The sequence below is a fragment of the Bombina bombina genome, chromosome 2 (assembly GCF_027579735.1).
Source record: "Bombina bombina isolate aBomBom1 chromosome 2, aBomBom1.pri, whole genome shotgun sequence".
Lineage (NCBI taxonomy): Eukaryota > Metazoa > Chordata > Amphibia > Anura > Bombinatoridae > Bombina > Bombina bombina.
The window spans coordinates 1,418,431,468-1,418,451,593 of NC_069500.1; the positions used below are offsets into that span (position 1 = coordinate 1,418,431,468).

The window sequence follows — 20,126 nt, forward strand, 5'->3', positions numbered from 1 at the left end:
AGCTATTGTACCTAGTTAAAATAAATACAAAGTTGCCTGTAAAATAAATATAAATGCTAAAATAGCTACAATGTAACTATTAGTTATATTGCAGCTATATTAGGGTTTATTTTACAGGTAAGTCTTTAGTTTTATATAGGATTCATTTATTTAGTTAATTTAATGATAGTGTAGTGTTAGGTGTAATTGTAACTTAGGTTATAATTTATTTTACAGGTAAATTTGTATTTATTTTAGCTAGGTAGTTATTAAATAGTTATTAACTATTTAATAACTATTGTACCTAGTTAAAATAAATACAAAGTTGCCTGTAAAATACATATAAATCCTAAAATAGCTACAATGTAACTATTAGTTATATTGAAGCTATATTAATAGCTAGTAGGGGGCTTAGATTAGGTGTAATTAGTTTAAAATTATTGTAATATTTTATTATTTTTGGTAATTTAGTGTTTGTTTGTATTTTGGTACTTGTATGATGGATGGAAGACCTCTTCTTGCCCCGCTTGGATGAAGACTTCTGCCGGTCTGGATGTCCTCTTCTGCCCCATCGGATGAAGACTTCGGCCCGGCTGGGTGAACACGACTCAAGGTAGGGAGATCTTCAGGGGGGTAGTGTTAGGTTTATTTAAGGGGGGTTTGGGTTAGAGTAGGGGTATGTGGGTGGTGGGTTGTAATGTGGGGGGGGGGGGATTGTGTTTTTTTTTACAGGCAAAAGAGCTGTTTTCTTTGGGGCATGCCCCGCAAAGGGCCCTGTTCAGGGCTGGTAAGGTAATAGAGCTGTTAACTTTTGTAATTTAGTATAGGGTAGGGCATTTTTTTTTATTTTGGGGGGCTTTGTTATTTTATTAGGGGGCTTAGATTAGGTGTAATTAGTTTAAAATTCTTGTAATATTTTTTTATTTTTTGTAATTTAGTGGTTTTTTATTTTTTGTAATTTAGTGGGGGGGTTTTGTACTTTAGTTTATTTAATTGTAGATAATTGTAGGTACTTGTAGTTAATTTATTTAATGATAGTGTAGTGTTAGGTTTTATTGTAACTTAGGTTAGGATTTATTTTACAGGTAATTTTGTAATTATTTTAACTAGGTAGCTATTAATTAGTCAATAACTATTTAATAGCTATTGTACCTAGTTAAAATAAATACAAAGTTGCCTGTAAAATAAATATAAATGCTAAAATAGCTACAATGTAACTATTAGTTATATTGCAGCTATATTAGGGTTTATTTTACAGGTAAGTATTTAGTTTTAAATATGAGTCATTTATTTAATTAATTAAATGATAGTGTAGTGTTAGGTGTAATTGTAACTTAGGTTAGGATTTATTTTACAGGTAAATTTGTATTTATTTTAGCTAGGTAGTTATTAAATAGTTATTAACTATTTAATAACTATTGTACCTAGTTAAAATAAATACAAAGTTGCCTGTAAAATAAAAATAAATCCTAAAATAGCTACAATGTAACTATTAGTTATATTGCAGCTATCTTAGGGTTTATTTTACAGGTAAGTCTTTAGTTTTAAATAGGATTCATTTATTTAACTATAGTAAATTTATTTCGTTTTATTTAAATTATATTTAAGTTAGGGGGTGTTAGTGTTAGGGTTAGACTTAGGTTTAGGGGTTAATAACCTTATTATAGTAGCGGCGACGTTGGGGGCGGGAGATTAGGGGTTAATAATTGTAGGTAGGTGGCGGCGATGTTAGGGAGGGCAGATTAGGGGTTAATAAAATGTATTATAGTGTTTGCGAGGCGGGAGTGCGGCGGTTTAGGGGTTAATACATTTATTATAGTTGCGGCGATTTGCGGTCGGCAGATTAGGGGTTAATACTTGTAGTTAGATTGTGGCGACATTGGGGGGGGCAGATTAGGGGTTAATAACTATAATGTAGGGGTCGGCGGTGTTAGGGACAGCAGATTAGGGGTTAATAGCTATAATGTAGGCGGCGGAGATATCGGGTCGGCAGATTAGGGGTTAATACTTGTAGTTAGATTGCGGCGACGTTGGGGGGGCAGATTAGGGGTTAATAACTATAATGTAGGGGTCGGCGGTGTTAGGGACAGCAGATTAGGGGTTAATAGCTATAATGTAGGCGGCGGCGATATCGGGTCGGCAGATTAGGGGTTAATACTTGTAGTTAGATTGCGGCGACGTTGGGGGGGCAGATTAGGGGTTAATAACTATAATGTAGGGGTCGGCGGTGTTAGGGACAGCAGATTAGGGGTTAATAGTTATAATGTAGGTGGCGGCGATATTCGGTCGGCAGATTAGGGGTTAATAAAATAATGCAGGTGTCAGCGATAGCGGGGGCGGCAGATTAGGGGTTAATAAGTGTTAGATTAGGGGTGTTTAGAGACTCGGGGTACATGTTAGGGTGTTAGGTGCAGACTTAGTGTTTCCCCATAGGAAACAATGGGGCTGCGGTGTTAGTTTTTTTTCAGCCGAAACTCCCATTGTTTCCTATGGGGAAATGCCGAATTTTAACGAGCTAATTCGGATTTATTCGGAGATACGGCAGCTATTTCGTATTCATTCGGTAGATTCGGAAGTATTTTAATTCGGAAATCCGAATCGATCCGAATCTCCGAATTTACCGAATTTCCGAATTAATCCGAAACGAACCGCACATGTCTACATTACACAGTACAGTTACACTCATACTAACACTATCTAATAAATATACATTACACAGTACAGTTACACACATGATAACACTGTCTAATAAAAATACATTACACAGTACAGTTACACACATAATAACACTGTCTAATTAGCGCTGCAGAATCTGTTGGCGCTCTACAAATAACCAATAATAATAATAATCTAATAAATATACATTACGCAGTACAGTTACACACATAATAACACTGTCTAATAAAAATACATTACACAGTACAGTTACACACATAATAACACTATCTAATTAGCGCTGCAGAATCTGTTGGCGCTCTACAAATAACCAATAATAATAATAATAATAATTATCTAATAAATATACATTACACAGTACAGTTACACTCATAATAACACTATCTAATCAATATACATTACACAGTACAGTTACACACATAACACTATCTAATAAAAATGCATTACACAATACAGTTACACACATAATAACACTAGCTAATAAAAATACATTACATAGTACAGTTACACTCATATTAACACTGTCTAATAAATATACATTACACAGTACAGTTACACTCATATTAACACTGTCTAATAAATATACATTACACAGTACAGTTACACTCATAATAACACTATCTAATAAATATACATTACAGAGTACAGTTACACTCATAATAACACCATCTAATAAATATACATTACACAATACAGTTACACACATAATAACACTATCTAATAAATATACATTACACAGTACAGTTACACTCATAATAACACTATCTAATAAATATACATTACACAGTACAGTTACACATATAATAACACTGTCTAATAAAAATACATTACACAGTACAGTTACACACATAATAACACTAACTAATTAGCGCTGCAGAATCTGTTGGCGCTCTACAAATAACCAATAGTACTAATAATCTAATAAATATACATTACACAATACAGTTACACATAATAACACTATCTAATAACAATACATTACAGAGTACAGCTACACACATAACATTATCTAATAACAATACATTAAATAGTACAGTTACACACATAATAACACTATCTAATAAATATACATTACACAGTACAGTTACACTCATAATAACACTATCTAATACATATACATTACACAGTACAGTTACACACATAATAACACTGTCTAATAAATATACATTACACAGTACAGTTACACTCATAATAACACTATCTAATACATATACATTACACAGTACAGTTACACACATAATAACACTGTCTAATAAATATACATTACACAGTACAGTTACACTCATAATAACACTGTCTAATAAATATACATTACACAGTACAGTTACACACATAATAACACTATCTAATACATATACATTACACAGTACAGTTACACACATAATAACACTGTCTAATAAATATACATTACACAGTACACTTACACACATAATAACACTATCTAATAAATATACATTACACAGTACAGTTACACACATAATAACACTATTTAATAAATATACATTACACAGTACAGTTACACTCATAATAACACTGTCTAATAAATATACATTACACAGTACAGTTACACACATAATAACACTATCTAATACATATACATTACACAGTACAGTTACACACATAATAACACTGTCTAATAATTATACATTACACAGTACAGTTACACACATAATAACACTATTTAATAAATATACATTACACAGTACAGTTACACTCATAATAACACTATCTAATACATATACATTACACAGTACAGTTACACACATAATAACACTATCTAATACATATACATTACACAGTACAGTTACACGCATAATAACACTATCTAATAAATATACATTACACAGTACAGTTACACACATAATAACACTATCTAATACATATACATTACACAGTACAGTTACACACATAATAACACTATCTAATAAATATATATTACACAGTACAGTTACACACATAATAACAGTATCTAATAAATATACATTACACAGTACAGTTACACACATAATAACACTATCTAATACATATACATTACACAGTACAGTTACACTCATAATAACACTATCTAATACATATACATTACACAGTACAGTTACACACATTTTATTTTATTTATTTATAAAATATTTTACCAGGAAGGATACATTGAGATTTCTCTCGTTTTCAAGTATGTCCTGGGATCACAAAACATTGCATTGATACAATAGGGTACAATAAAATACAAAAACAATAATAATAATACACATTATATGCAAACATTTAACATAGAGCAGGTACGAAATATTTAATCAACCATGACAGGAGCATTCTGTTTTGAGATATGTATAGAGGGATCTCTTAAAGGATTTTAGGCTTGGGGAAGTTTTTAAAGTGTGAGGGAGGTCATTCCATAATTGTGGCGCTCTGTAGGAAAAGGAGGATCGAGCTGCTTTCTTTTTGTATTGAGGCAAGCTAAATAATGTGCTGTTATTGGATCAGAGGTTATAGGAGGTGGGAATAGCAGGGGAGAGCATTCTGCTCAGGTAGGGTGGGAGCTTCCCAGAAAGGCTCTTAAAGACAAGGCAGGAAAGATGGAGGGTGCGTCTGGATTCCAGCGACAGCCAGTTTAGTTCTTTTAGCATGTCACAATGGTGGGTCCTGTAGTTACATTGTAGCACAAAGCGGCAGAACAAGTTATATAACGTATTTAGTTTATTAAGGTGAGTTTGCGGAGCAGGTGCATATACTATGTCCCCATAATCCAAGATAGGCATCAGCATTTGCTGTACAATCTTTTCCTTTACTGTAGGGCTGAGGCAAGATTTGTTTCTGTACAGGGCACCTAGTTTTGGATAAAGTTTAGAGGCAAGTTTTTCTATGTGGAGTCCAAAAGATAGATTGGGGTCTAACAACATACCTAAGTATTTAAAAGAGTGGACTGCGGTCAGCGTGCAATTGGATTTTGTTTTGATGCAAAGATGGGAATTTTGTAATTTTTGTATTTTAGGTCCCGTTCCAAAGATCATTGTGACCGTTTTGTCAGTGTTTAGGAAGAGTTTGTTTTTCGAGATCCACTTTTCTACCTCTGTGAACTGGTCTTGGAGCACTGCTTCAAGCTGCGGCAGATCAGATTTGTTTGCATATATTACCGTGTTGTCTGCGTACATGTGTACAGTTGAGGATTTGCAGACATTAGGCAAATAATTTATAAATAATGTGAATAGTAGGGGGCCGAGAATGGAACCTTGGGGAACACCACACGTGACTGGGAGAGGGAGGGAGTCACTGTTAGAGACAGAGACATATTGTGATCGATCCGATACATATGATTTAAACCAGGTTAACGGGCGATCAGCAATACCAGAGTTTTTTAGTTTGAGAAGTAGTAGGTCATGGTCCACTGTGTCAAAAGCCTTTGCAAAATCAAGGAAAATAGCTCCAGTTAGGTCTCCTTGTTCCATGCCAGTTTGGATGTCGTTGCAAACTTTTAGGAGAGCAGTTGTAGTGGAGTGATTCGGTCTAAAACCTGATTGATTAGGGGTCAGATAGTTAGAAAGTTTATAATACTTGCATAATTGCGTATGGACGCATTTTTCTAAGATTTTTGACAATACAGGGAGCAATGATATAGGACGATAGTTAGAAACCAAGGTTAACTCCCCACTTTTATGAATAGGCACTACTCTTGCAGTTTTCCAGAGTTTGGGTATGTATCCAGGCACCAAGGATTCGTTAATTAGGGTTGCGACAGGCTTAGCAATTGCTGGCGTACTGAGCTTCAACAGCATTGCTGGGATTTGATCAGGTCCTGACTGGTTTTTCATTTTTAGATTATCAAGGTGTTTCTTAATGACATTGAAGGGTACAGGTCTAAAATTGAACTTTTCTATATTGGGTCTTTGCTGTTTTAGTGGGGCCTGATCCACATTTGTAGCTTCAGGATGTGTGCCATTTATTAGTTTGTCAATCAGGGTGGTGGAGCATCCGACAAAATAATTGTTAAAGGCATTTGCTACTTCTAAGGGGAGTTGCAGGTTTTGGTTATCCACATTGACAGTGGAGGGTTGGGAGTGGATTGGTGGATTTTGTAGGTTATTTATGAGTTTCCAAAACTTTCTAGGGTTACATATATTATTGTGCAGATTTTCACAGAAATATTGCGCCTTAGCCAATTTTGTTTGTTTAGTGCATATATTTCGCCATTGTCTATATACACAGTGATCATTCATAGAGCCAGTATGCTTGAACTTTGACCACAATGAATCTCGAAATTGGTACATTTGAATGAGGTCAGCGGTGATCCAATTTAAGTGTGCTCCTTTTACTCTCACCTTATGCAGCGGTGCATGTAAATTCCAAACTTGTAGGAGTTCAGACTGAAAGAATTCAACTGCAGAGTCTAGATCTGGGATTAGGTTTAATCTGTGCCAGAGGAGGTTCTTGATGTCATTTAGAAATGATTGAAGATTACATTTTTTGAAGGACCTGGTGATTTTAACCTTGGGAGAGGATTTAGTAGCCTTTATTTTGTGCTCGCAGTACACTATGCAGTGGTCACTGAAATTGTTAGGGAGAACACCTGCCTCCTGGATTCGGTCGGGAGAAGTGGAGAGAATCCAGTCGAGCAGGGTATGATTATGGCTTTTGATGTTTATGCGAGTTGGGGAGGAGATTAATTGCGTTAGCTGCAAAGATTTAAACAGCGAGCGACAACTGTTATTTTTTGGATTCAGCAAATCGATGTTAAAAACTCCAAAAACCAAAATTTCACTTTTTGGGTTTTGAGTTATGGATTCACTAAGGAGCTGTGCTATGTCCGAAATGGAATGCACAGGGGAGCTTGGTGGGCGGTAGATTCCTGCAACAATGATTGATTTACTGCACGGGATCTCAATTTTGCCAGAAAGGAAATCAAAGGTGGCAGGAGAGCTAGATTTTTGTATGGGGGTGAACTTTGTGGAGTTGTCAACATAAATTACAATGCCGCCTCCTCTCTTTGCTCTGTCAATTCTATGGCATGAATACCCATGTATTGCAATGGCAGAGTCAGGTATTTTTGCAGTTAGCCATGATTCAGAGATCACAATGATTTTTGGCTTTTATTGTAAACACCAAGCTTGCAGTGCATCGATTTTTGGAAATAAGCTGCGTATATTACAGTGCACAAAGGAGAGGCCTTTTTTAGCTGGAAGGCTAGGAATGGAATTTGCTGGGGGACCAGGGTTAGACTCTACATCATTTGCAAGGGCAAGTAGCATAAGGAATAGGAATTTGGACATAGTTTTTGTTTGGCTATATAGTGAATGGCATACTTTATAATTTTGTGAGGTGGGGGTAGGAAGGTTATTTTTTATAACTCTCCACCAGCACTCAGCAGATAAGTTACAGCAACAGAGCAGGCCATGGTGTATGATAATTTGTTTTTCAGTTTGAGGTGTGTGCTTATGGCGGTAATGAAGTGAACAAAATTGGAGTGAGAAAAGGGTTGTCATGAATATCAGTATGGTCATATTTGAATTCATGTTAGTGCTATGAGGTGTGTAGGTGAAAATTAAATCAAAAATAGTACAATATAAAAAAGAAATATATATATATATATATATATATATATATATATATATATATATATACACACACATATATATTCACACACTATTGATGTGGGATATATAGCTATTTGTAGGGAGAGAGGGTATGTATTCTAAAGGGTTAAGTGAACGGAAGGATGTGCTGATTAGTGTTTGCAGCTGTCAGTTTAGGAGAATGAAAGGTGTGCGGGAGACTATCTATAAATGGGGGAATGAACCTGGGGTGGGTGGGAGAGTAACTATCTTCCTTTAGCTACCTGATGCAGAGAGCAGTGTCAGCTGAAAATGTGGGTCTGTGAATGTTCTTTAAAGACTTGTTGTAAGTATACTTTATAAGTCAGCTGATGCAGAGAGCAGTGTCAGCTGAAAATGTGGGCCTGAACACTGTCTAAATAACACTGTCTAATAAATATACATTACACAGTAGAGTTACACACATAATAACACTGTCTAATAAATATACATTACACAGTAGAGTTACACACATAATAACACTATCTAATTAGCGCTGCAGAATCTGTTGGCGCTCTACAAATAACCAATAGTACCAATAATCTAATAAATATACATTACACAGTACAGTTACACACATAATAACACTATCTAATAAATATACATTACACAGTACATTTACACACATAATAACACTATCTAATAAATATACATTACACATTACAGTTACACACATAATAACACTATCTAATAAATATACATTACACAGTACAGTTACACTCATACTAACACTATCTAATAAATATACATTACACAGTACAGTTACACACATAATAACACTGTCTAATAAAAATACATTACACAGTACAGTTACACACATAATAACACTGTCTAATTAGCGCTGCAGAATCTGTTGGCGCTCTACAAATAACCAATAATAATAATAATCTAATAAATATACATTACACAGTACAGTTACACTCATAATAACACTATCTAATCAATATACATTACACAGTACAGTTACACACATAACACTAACTAATAAAAATGCATTACACAATACAGTTACAAACATAATAACACTGTCTAATAAATATTCATTACACAGTACAGTTACACTCATATTAACACTGTCTAATAAATATACATTACACAGTACAGTTACACTCATAATAACACTATCTAATAAATATACATTACAGAGTACAGTTACACTCATAATAACACCATCTAATAAATATACATTACACAGTACAGTTACACACATAATAAAATTATCTAATAAATATACAATACACAGTACAATTACACTCAAAATAACACTGTCTAATAAATATACATTACACAGTACAGTTACACACATAATAACACTATCTAATAAATATACATTACACAGTACAGTTACACTCATAATAACACTATCTAATACATATACATTACACAGTACAGTTACACACATAATAACACTGTCTAATAAATATACATTACACAGTACATTTACACACATAATAACACTATCTAATAAATATACATTACACAGTACAGTTACACACCTAATAACACTATCTAATAAATATACATTACACAGTACAGTTACACTCATAATAACACTATCTAATACATATACATTACACAGTACAGTTACACACATAATAACACTGTCTAATAAATATACATTACACAGTACATTTACACACATAATAACACTATCTAATAAATATACATTACACAGTACAGTTACACACATAATAACACTGTCTAATAAATATACATTACACAGTAGAGTTACACACATAATAACACTATCTAATTAGCACTGCAGAATCTGTTGGCGCTCTACAAATAACCAATAGTACTAATAATCTAATAAATATAAATTACACAGTACAGTTACACATAATAACACTATCTAATAACAATACATTACAGAGTACAGTTACACACATAATAACACCATCTAATAACAATACATTACACAGTACAGTTACACACATAATAACACTATCTAATAACAATACATTACACAGTACAGTTACACACATAATAACACCATCTAATTAATATACATTACACAGTATAGTTAAACACATAATAACACTATCTAATAAATATACATTACACAGTAGTTACACACATAATAACACTATCTAATAAATATACATTACACAGTACAGTTAAACACATAATAACACTAAATAATAAATATACATTACACAGTATAGTTACACACATAATAACACTGTCTAATACATATACATTACACAGTACAGTTAAACACATAATAACACTATCTAATAAATATACATTACACAGTACAGTTACACACATAATAACACTATCTAATAAATATACATTACACAGTACAGTTACACACATAATAACACTATCTAATAAATATACATTACACAGTACAGTTACACACATAATAACACTATCTAATAAATATACATTACACAGTACAGTTACACACATAATAACACTATCTAATAAATATATATTACACAGTACAGTTACACTCATAATAACACTGTCTAATAAATATACATTACACAGTACAGATACACTCATAACACCATCTAATAAAAATATTTGAAAAAAAATATTACACAAAAAAGTTATAAAGGCTCAAAAATATGAGTTCTCAGGCAAAGGGCTTTAACATAGAGATCCATACATATACATGTCTAAAGATGTATGTATATATATATATATATATATATATATATATATATATATATAGTTATACAGTTATACTTGGAAGTAAAGGGCACTCAGGGTTTTTGAAGAAACAAAATGTTTTTTTTTTAGAGTCACAACAAGTCATCAAGGACAAAGTCGACGTTTCGGCTCTCCTTGTTTCTTCAAAAACCCTGAGAGTGCCCTCTACTTCCAAGTATAACTGAATATGAACTTTGATAATTGCACCCAGGTGTTTGATACACAACCACGGTTGGAGTGCTGGGACACCTGATATATATATATATATATATATATATATATATATATGCGCATGTGCAGATGTATTTATGTATTTACAGATGTGTGTATATGTATACAAGCAGACATGTGCACTTTGTAGTTAAAGGGACACTGAACCCAAATGTTTTCTTTTGTGATTCAGATAGAGCATGACATTTTAAGCAACTTTCTAATTTACTCCTATTATCAAATTTTCTTCATTCTCTTGGTATCTTTATTTGAAATGCAAGAATGTGTTTAGATGCCAGCCCATTTTTGGTGAACAACCTAGGTTGTCCTTGCTGATTGGTGGATAAATTCATCCACCAATAAAAAAGTGCTATTCAGAGTTCTGAACCAAAAAAAAGCTTAGATGCTTTCTTTTTCAAATAAATATATCAAGAGAACGAAGAAAAAATGATAATAGGAGTAAATTAGAAAGTTGCTTAAAACTGCATGCTCTATCTGAATCACAAAAGAATAATTTTTGTTCAGAGTCCCTTTAAGTAGATGAAAACATTTAATACATATATATATATATATATATATATATATATATATATATGTGTGTGTGTGTGTATATATATATATATATATATATATATATATATATATATATATATATATATATATATATATAGATATATATATATGTAAGTAATCCAGTCAGATGCACTCTCAGGTCTTTTCAATAGGTTCTTTAATGGAACGTTTTCGGGGTTCACAACCCCTTCATCAGCATAAGCAAATAACCAAATATCATACAATTTATAGTGTATCAAAATTGTGTCTCACCAAACAATTTTGCTTCCAAAAAGTGCGCCAAAATACAGAGTGTGGAACGCATCTTGCGTTCCACCGTGATCATGCCAACCGGAAGTGATGTCACTTCCGGATTCGCGACATGATTAAAACATATATACATTGCTTTGTATTGCATTTAATGACAATTTACAATGTGCTCAAAATTACCTAATAGATAATTGAAAACTGATGTCAACCAAAAAATGTAATTACCTGTGATCTGCACATTAAATATTATAGTGTGAATCAATCGTCATTAATGATACAGTGAATTCACAAAGGGATCCTTTGTGAATTCACTGTATCATTAAGTGAATTCTTCGTAGTGGGCCACATATCTGTATCATATCATTAATATACAGAGAAATAGATGTACTTTTTTGTTTGCTAAGTTTGAACGCTAACATAACTAGTCATGCTAAACTAGCCACAGTACATCGTTTATTTATTTTTACATTTAGGGTGATACACAACAGAATAATGTTGCAAAACGATTTATTGATACACTGCCTATATGAAGTACATGTACTATCATGCAGGTAGGGTACACTGCTATATGTATTGATAACAAGTACCAGCAAGAACCGCCACTTTTTAAGTTTACTTTTATATTTAATTCCCTTTTTCTTTACGTATTTATGTATATAAATTATTATGCATAGTTGTGAATGAACATGGCACAGAATGTTTAGCAACTAATGTCACTATATATGTTTGTTGCACTAGATAATTCACCATTATACACTTACTTAGTTATGTCTCGTAACCATGGCTACGGTTACTATGACGATTGATTCACACTATAATATTTAATGTGCAGATCACAGGTAATTAAATTTTTTGGTTGACATCAGTTTTCAATTATCTATTAGGTAATTTTGAGCACATTGTAAATTGTCATTAAATGCAATACAAAGCAATGTATATATGTTTTAATCATGTCGCGAATCCGGAAGTGACATCACTTCCGGTTGGCATGATCACGGTGGAACGCAAGATGCGTTCCACACTCTGTATTTTGGCGCACTTTTTGGAAGCAAAATTGTTTGGTGAGACACTGTTTTGATACACTATAAATTGTGTGATATTTGGTTATTTGCTTATGCTGATGAAGGGGTTGTGAACCCCGAAAACGTTCCATTAAAGAACCTATTGAAAAGACCTGAGAGTGCATCTGACTGGATTACTTATATTGCTTATTTTTGCACCCAGGCGGTTGACACTTGGTGGGCTGAGCTGGAAATTGTTTGCATATATATATATATGTATATATATGTTTAGAAAGATACTATAGAAGTAGGTACACCTAAATGTTGTCACTACTACAGAAAGAGTTGCGCACACTCACAGTGGATATTAATAATTATTCAAATGCTTAGGTATATAGAATCAATATGGTTATTAATATGGTTATTAGACAGAAGTAAATTCAATAATTACTATATATTGCAGTGATATATTAATGACATATAAAAAAGTGCAAAATATAAAAAAGTCTTATCCTTCTGTTGTCGAACTGTAATGGTGTCAGGAAAAGGTGTGCAGTGCTGCTCATCCAAAACAAACTCAAGGTTCAGGTTGAGTAATAAGGTACAGCTGCAGAAATCTAAAAAGACAAGCGCACAAAAACACCTCTCATAGTGCAAATCAGTTTAATAAAAACAAACAAACACATATAAAACAATTATTCCCTAGGGTATTCCCTACTCACAAAAAGAGACCTCAATCATATGTGGTAAGGAAGGGCAGATGGATATTAAAGTGTCCCCACTTGTTCCACAAACGATATTGCCAGAGGTTCCTCAATGCAATACAGTTCCGGTTTATCCAAATGTCCTTAATAGCAAAAACGGCCAATCTTTACAATTGTAGACTCTTGATCAATGTCCACTATTTAAAAAAAAAAAACGCTGTAAAAATGCTGTGAATACGCTATGAGTATCTGTAAGTACACAGGACCCAACTCAGCGTGTATGTCGCAAATTACGTAAGGTGGGCATGGCCTTACGCGTTTCACATACACGCTGAGTTGGGTCCTGTGTACTTACAGCTACTCATAGCGTATTCACAGCATTTTTACTTCTTTTTTTTTTTTAAATAGTGGACATTGATCAAGAGTCTACAATTGTAAAGATTGGCCGTTTTTGCTATTAAGGACATTTGGATAAACCGGAACTGTATTGCATTGAGGAACCTCTGGCAATATCGTTTGTGGAACAAGTGGGGACACTTTAACATCCATCTGCCCTTCCTTACCTCATATGATTGAGGTCTCTTTTTGTGAGTAGGGAATACCCTAGGGAATAATTGTTTTATATGTGTTTGTTTGTTTTTATTAAACTGATTTGCACTATGAGAGGTGTTTTTGTGCGCTTGTCTTTTTAGATTTCTGTGTGTATATATACATATATATATAAATATATATAAATATATACACACATACATATACATATGTGTGTGTGTGTATATATATATATATATATATATATATATATATATATATATATATATATATATAAATAAATAGAACATAATCTGCTATGTGAAGAACATTGGAATATGAAATATTCATATTTTCTTTTCGGGTTAGCGCAATTGAGAATATGCAGTCAGGTTTATGCGCGAGTAGGGTGTTAGTTTTCTTTTCCAACTTTTTGCTCCATTGACTTCTATGGGGGAATAGGTTATTGTGTGCACGATATAATTCGTTTTTACAATCGTCGCGTTAGGGCGCAAGTGAAAACTCTTTCTTTCAACACATAATACAAGTGAAACCCGACGTGAGCAAAATGCTTACCTCTAGCAAAGTTAACGCTTGAGCGGGAACGTTAAAATAATTCTCCACTTGTAATCTGGCACACAATGTTTAGCTATGTTTAGTACATTTAAACAACATGCTTTATTTTTGCTTTTCTATCACATATATTTAAAACAGAAGGTTATCCTGCAGGATTTAGAACAATGACCCTGTAAAATGCTAGACTGTGATTGTTTGACAGGCACATGAGTTCATACCCTTAATGACCACAGCTTTTATCAAAAGGGTTGTCCTTGAACTGCAAAACAATACACATTTTGCTACCACAATTTTAAATGGTTTTAACAGATTTTGGGTTTGTTTTATCATTTAAAAATTACTACAAATTAATTGTATTACAAATTAAAAAAGCGTGTATAATGCTTAATTATATTAATATTTTGTATTACAGAAATTATGCTAAAATAATGTTCACTGTTCTTTTTACTGTTCTTAGGACATATCATAGAATCCAGTTGTTTTTGGAGACTGAGGGAGTGTTGCTAGGTAACATACCAGTTACTAAATAAAGCTACAAGTCACTACCCTGTACGTGCTTCAAGAATAAGTAGTTACACTTTCATGACTCCAAATTAGTAATTTCCTTTAATATGGCCTCTAAAATGGAACAACTATTAAAATGGTGGTTTGGCTGACTTTTGTATAGCGTCTCCATTTTAGCGACTTGCATATGATGTAGCCCTGGTTTTGTACTCAGGTCTTATGCAATAGATTGCTGTGCTGCTAACGTATAGTAATCTAATGTTCTCTAAAACAGTGTTTCTCAACCGCGGTCCTCAAGTACCTCCAACAGACCATGTTTTCATTATATCTGAACCAGTGCACAGGTGACGTAATCAGCTGATCAGTAACCATGGTTACTAACCTGCTCTCACCCATCAGCTGATTATTTCACCTGTGCACTGGTTCACTATAATAAAAACCTCAACTGTTGGGGGTACTTGAGGGCCGCGGTTGAGAAACATTGCTCTAAAACACTCTTATAAAGATGTTATGGTAAAGCACTAATTTATGTTATAAAGAGTTTTGGTATTATATAAGAAGAATGCACACAATGGTCACAAATTCATAACTTATAATGATTGTCTGATTAAACACTGGTAACATAACAGAACTCACTGTTTCCTTATAGCACAAAATCATAACTTATAATGATTGTCTGATTAAACACTGGTAACATAACAGAACTCACTGTTTCCTTATAGCACAAAATCATAACTTATAATGATTGTCTGATTAAACACTGGTAACATAACAGAGCTCACTGTTTTCTTATAGCACAAAAATACTTTGTTTGTGATTCTATGGCAATATCTTAACTTTATCATGATTATTTGGCACAAAGTAATCACTGAGATTCCAATCTAACAAAATTCACTGTTTAACCAATGTAAGTTTTCTGGGTTTCTATAACGATGTCTCTTTATTTATTTTTTTAAGCTATTCCTTGGTTCCAGGCATATGCTGTCCTGCTGATGATTCTTCTGCTCATAAAATTTATGATTTTCCTTCTAGTAAAATGTAAGTAGTCACAATTCTGATATTTCACAGACCACAGAAATACTTATTAGGAATGCGGATATGGGTCTTTCGTGAGAATCCGAATGCAGAAATAAGCAGCCACTTGTGCCCTTCTGATATTTTTGTAGCCGGATTGATTTCTTAAAAAGATTCCCACAGTAAGATCTGTGCAAATCCAGGTCTTAGAGTGGGGATCGTTTACAAGAATCCGGCTACAAAAATATCCGATGGGCACAAGCCCCTGCTTATTTCTGCATTCGGATCCTCACAAAATATTAGTTGGATTGTGAGCACCAGGGTGGCGCTAGACCATCACTAGCCAAACTATACACATCTATTATACTGGTTAGACTGAGCACCAGGGTGGCGCTAGACTATCACTAGCCAAACTATACACATCCATTAGACCGGTTAGACTGAGCACCTGTAATGCTCGTGGGATATTCTACTATCAGACCAAACTTGGCCAGTAGTCTTCTTATCCCGGCGTCAAGTGGAATGATAGGTAATAACCCAGAGCAGAGAGAAAGTTTGTGAAATGAGGTAAGCAGTACTCAGCGGCAACAGGAAAGTAATCCAGCAGTATGGCAGTTCAGGGGTAAACCAATAGAAGGACTGGGAACAAGCAGGACTCGGAGTCAGCAACAAAAGAATATCCAGCAGTATAACAGTTCAGGGGTAAACCAATAGAATGGTCAGACAGGCAAAGTTCATCAACAGTTAAGCAATCTAGCAATGCAGAGGTTAAGGCAAGCAGAGTAGTCAAAACAGGCAGAGTTCATCAACAGTAAAGCAGTCCAGCAATTCAGGGGTTAAGGCAAGCAGAGTAGTCAAAACAGGCAGAGTTCATCAACGGTAACGCCATCCAGCAATTCAGGGGTTAAGGCAAGCAGAGTAGTCAAAACAAGCAGAGTTCATCAACGGTAAAGCAATCCAGCAATTCAGGGGTTAAGGCAAGCAGATTAGTCAAAACAGGCAGAGTTCAGCAACAGTGAATCAATTCAGCAATTCAGCAAATCAGCATACAGATATACAGCACCCAAGAGCACAAGACGTAACACCTATACTTGGGCACAGGTAAGAGAGACTGAGGCCTTTACATAGGGAAGGCAGGACGGGCTGTGATGATGTCATCACCGTGCTGCAGTCACACTGCCGTATCCCTAGCAACAGGAGGAGTGCCTGTGTCCATGGCAATGGCCACAGCAGAACGGAGGAGCAGTGTGACAGCACCAGGGCAGTGCATTTAGATGGGTTAGCAGTGGTGTGGATGGAAGCGGATTACAATGGTTAACTCAGAAAGCCGCAATTAAAAACCTGATTTTAATAACACCAGTACTGTTTTTGACAATCACACCAGTATGAGTGAGAAATACAATCACATATGAATATGAAATCACGCCATTCATAGATGTTGTCCTGATGTGCCTACAGAAGTATGTCTATCCTACCAAGATGCATATTGTGTTCATATGGATATGGAATGTTGAGGGTGTCTTGTGAAGACTTAGATTAATATCACACATGTAAATGAGTTTTGTCCTTGCTGAGTGAACAAAATGATTCCATAAATAGAACTTTGCTGTTACCTTAAGAGGTGTGAATAGGCTATTGTATGTGTCAGTTTCAAGAGACCTCCCAATGTTGAAAACAGGCAGTTGACATTCAAAGTCCTTTTCGGTTGCTTTTCTGTTGAAAACTCATTTGTGGCTGCAGGATTTTAATAAATATACAATATAGCATTGTGCCACCCAAGAAACTCTGCTCCTAATCATTTTCGGAAGCCGACTGATTGTGAGCAAACCTTATGTGTTTATTTCCTTATATACTCTGAATCATAAAAGTTTCATATTGATTTTCCTCTCGCTTTAAAGGTAAAACAAACCGAAACCCCAGAGGAAATGGCAACCTAGACACCCACAGAGGCACCGAGCTAGCCACCCTCAACAGCAGCCAGGACTCCACTGAGCAACTGGAGATGCAAACTGCAAGCCAATTGGAACAGCAAGAGGACACTGGTTCTCAATGTAAGGAGCTGCAGGGACTGTGTGTCAGATATAAAGTCTAATGGGTATGATCTGAAGTCTCACTTTGCATATAGCTGGGATTAAGAGGGAGGCATGGGCATGAATATGAGATGAAGTCTCACTTATATACAGCTGGCATTAAGAGGGAGGCAGGTGCATGGGAATGATCTGAAGTCTCACTTGTATATAGCTGGCATTAAGAGGGAGGCAGGTGCATGGGTATGATCTGAAGTCTCACTTGTATATAGCTGGCATTAAGAGGATGACAGGGGCATGGGTATGATCTGAAGTTTCACTTGTATATAGCTGGCATTAAGAGTGAGGCAGAGGCATGGGTATGATCTGAAGTCTCACGTGTATATAGCTGGTATTAAGAGGGAGGCAGGTGCATGGGTATGATCTGAAGTCTCACGTGTATATAGTTGGCATTAAGAGGGAGGCAGGTGCATGGGTATGATATGAAGTCTAACTTGTATGTAGCTGGCATTAAGAGGGAGGCAGGGGCAGGGGTATATTAAGTTTAGTCTGATAGAGAGATATCCCATAAGCATTACATTATACTTGGGACATGAAACCACATGAGGTAGCAAGAGCAGTCACTCTTCAGGGACAGATGCTGGGAACCCATACCATACACTTGCAGAATTTGGATTCTAAACTAGAGGCTATATCCGCTATGCTCTCCTCACTGGTTGCAGAAAAGAACCCAGCTGCCAGTGCTGCAACATCTTCCCCTGCTTCAAGAAGTATACCCGGATACCTTTGCCTGACAATTATGATGGTACTACTGATTGTAGGGGTTTTCTTAACCAGCTGCACTTTCGCAATGATCCTCACACCTTCCAGTCTCATCAGTCAAAGATCATTTTTATCATTACTTTATTGAAAGACAAGGCCCTGGCCTGGGTCTCCCCTTTTGGAACAGAGCGCTCATCTCCTGAATGATGCTGATGCCTTAATTTCTGCATTATCTTCTGTGTTTGGGACTTCGAGCCGTGCTTCTGCTGCAGAGTACTTTCTCTTGAATCTCTGCCAGAGCAATAGAACTGTGGAACAATACGCCAGTGAGTTTCGCACCTTGGCACTTGAGACCAGTTGGGATGGCAGTGCTCTTAAGGCGGCCTTTAGGAGAGGCTTGCATGAGCGCATCAAGGACGAGCTTACTTATAGTGATGTTCATTCTTCCCTGGATGAATTCATTACACTTTGTATCAGTCTGGATTCTCGCTTTCAGGAGAGACAAGCTGAGAGAGACGGAACTCGTAGAATCCCTCCCTCTCGTCCTCCTACCTGTCTGGTCTCTAGACTACCCTTTATCCCTTCACCACCTCCAGCTACCTCTGTAGCGGAACCCATGGATCTCACCTCCCTCAAACCCACAGAATCTGAAAGACAGAGAAGAAGGAGATTGAGACTGTGTTTCTATTGTGGTTCTAACTCACATCAACTTAAGAATTGTGATATTCTGCTAGGAAAAGCCAATGCTCAGAAAATAAAACTGGGGTACCTCTAAGCGTGGTCACTACTAAATCCCCTCACTCTTCTCTGATCCTGGTACCTGTTACCCTTACCTTTCTTCAGCATTCTGTCCCCACTCAAGTCTCTTTGCAGATGATACAAAAATTTGCAAAAGAGTGGATGTTCCAGGGGGGGTAGACAAAATGAGAAGTGATATACAACAATTGGAGGATTGGACAAACCACTGGGATCTAAAGTTTAACACAGCAAAGTGTAAAATAATGCATTTAGGGAAGAAAAATCCAAATGTTAATTACAGACTCAATGACACTTTACTGACTGTTACAGATGAGGAACAGGACT

General features: G+C 35.3%; 1 protein-coding gene across 1 annotated transcript in view; it reads left to right on the forward strand.

The window, feature by feature from the left end:
• Positions 1-20,126, forward strand: part of LOC128650430 (uncharacterized) — a 96,632-nt gene that overhangs the window by 24,009 nt on the left and 52,497 nt on the right. The window contains exons 4-5 of the mRNA XM_053704370.1: positions 16,198-16,278; positions 18,153-18,305. Of these exons, the coding sequence (XP_053560345.1) occupies positions 16,198-16,278; positions 18,153-18,305 (234 nt within the window). The remainder of the gene's footprint in view (positions 1-16,197; positions 16,279-18,152; positions 18,306-20,126) is intronic.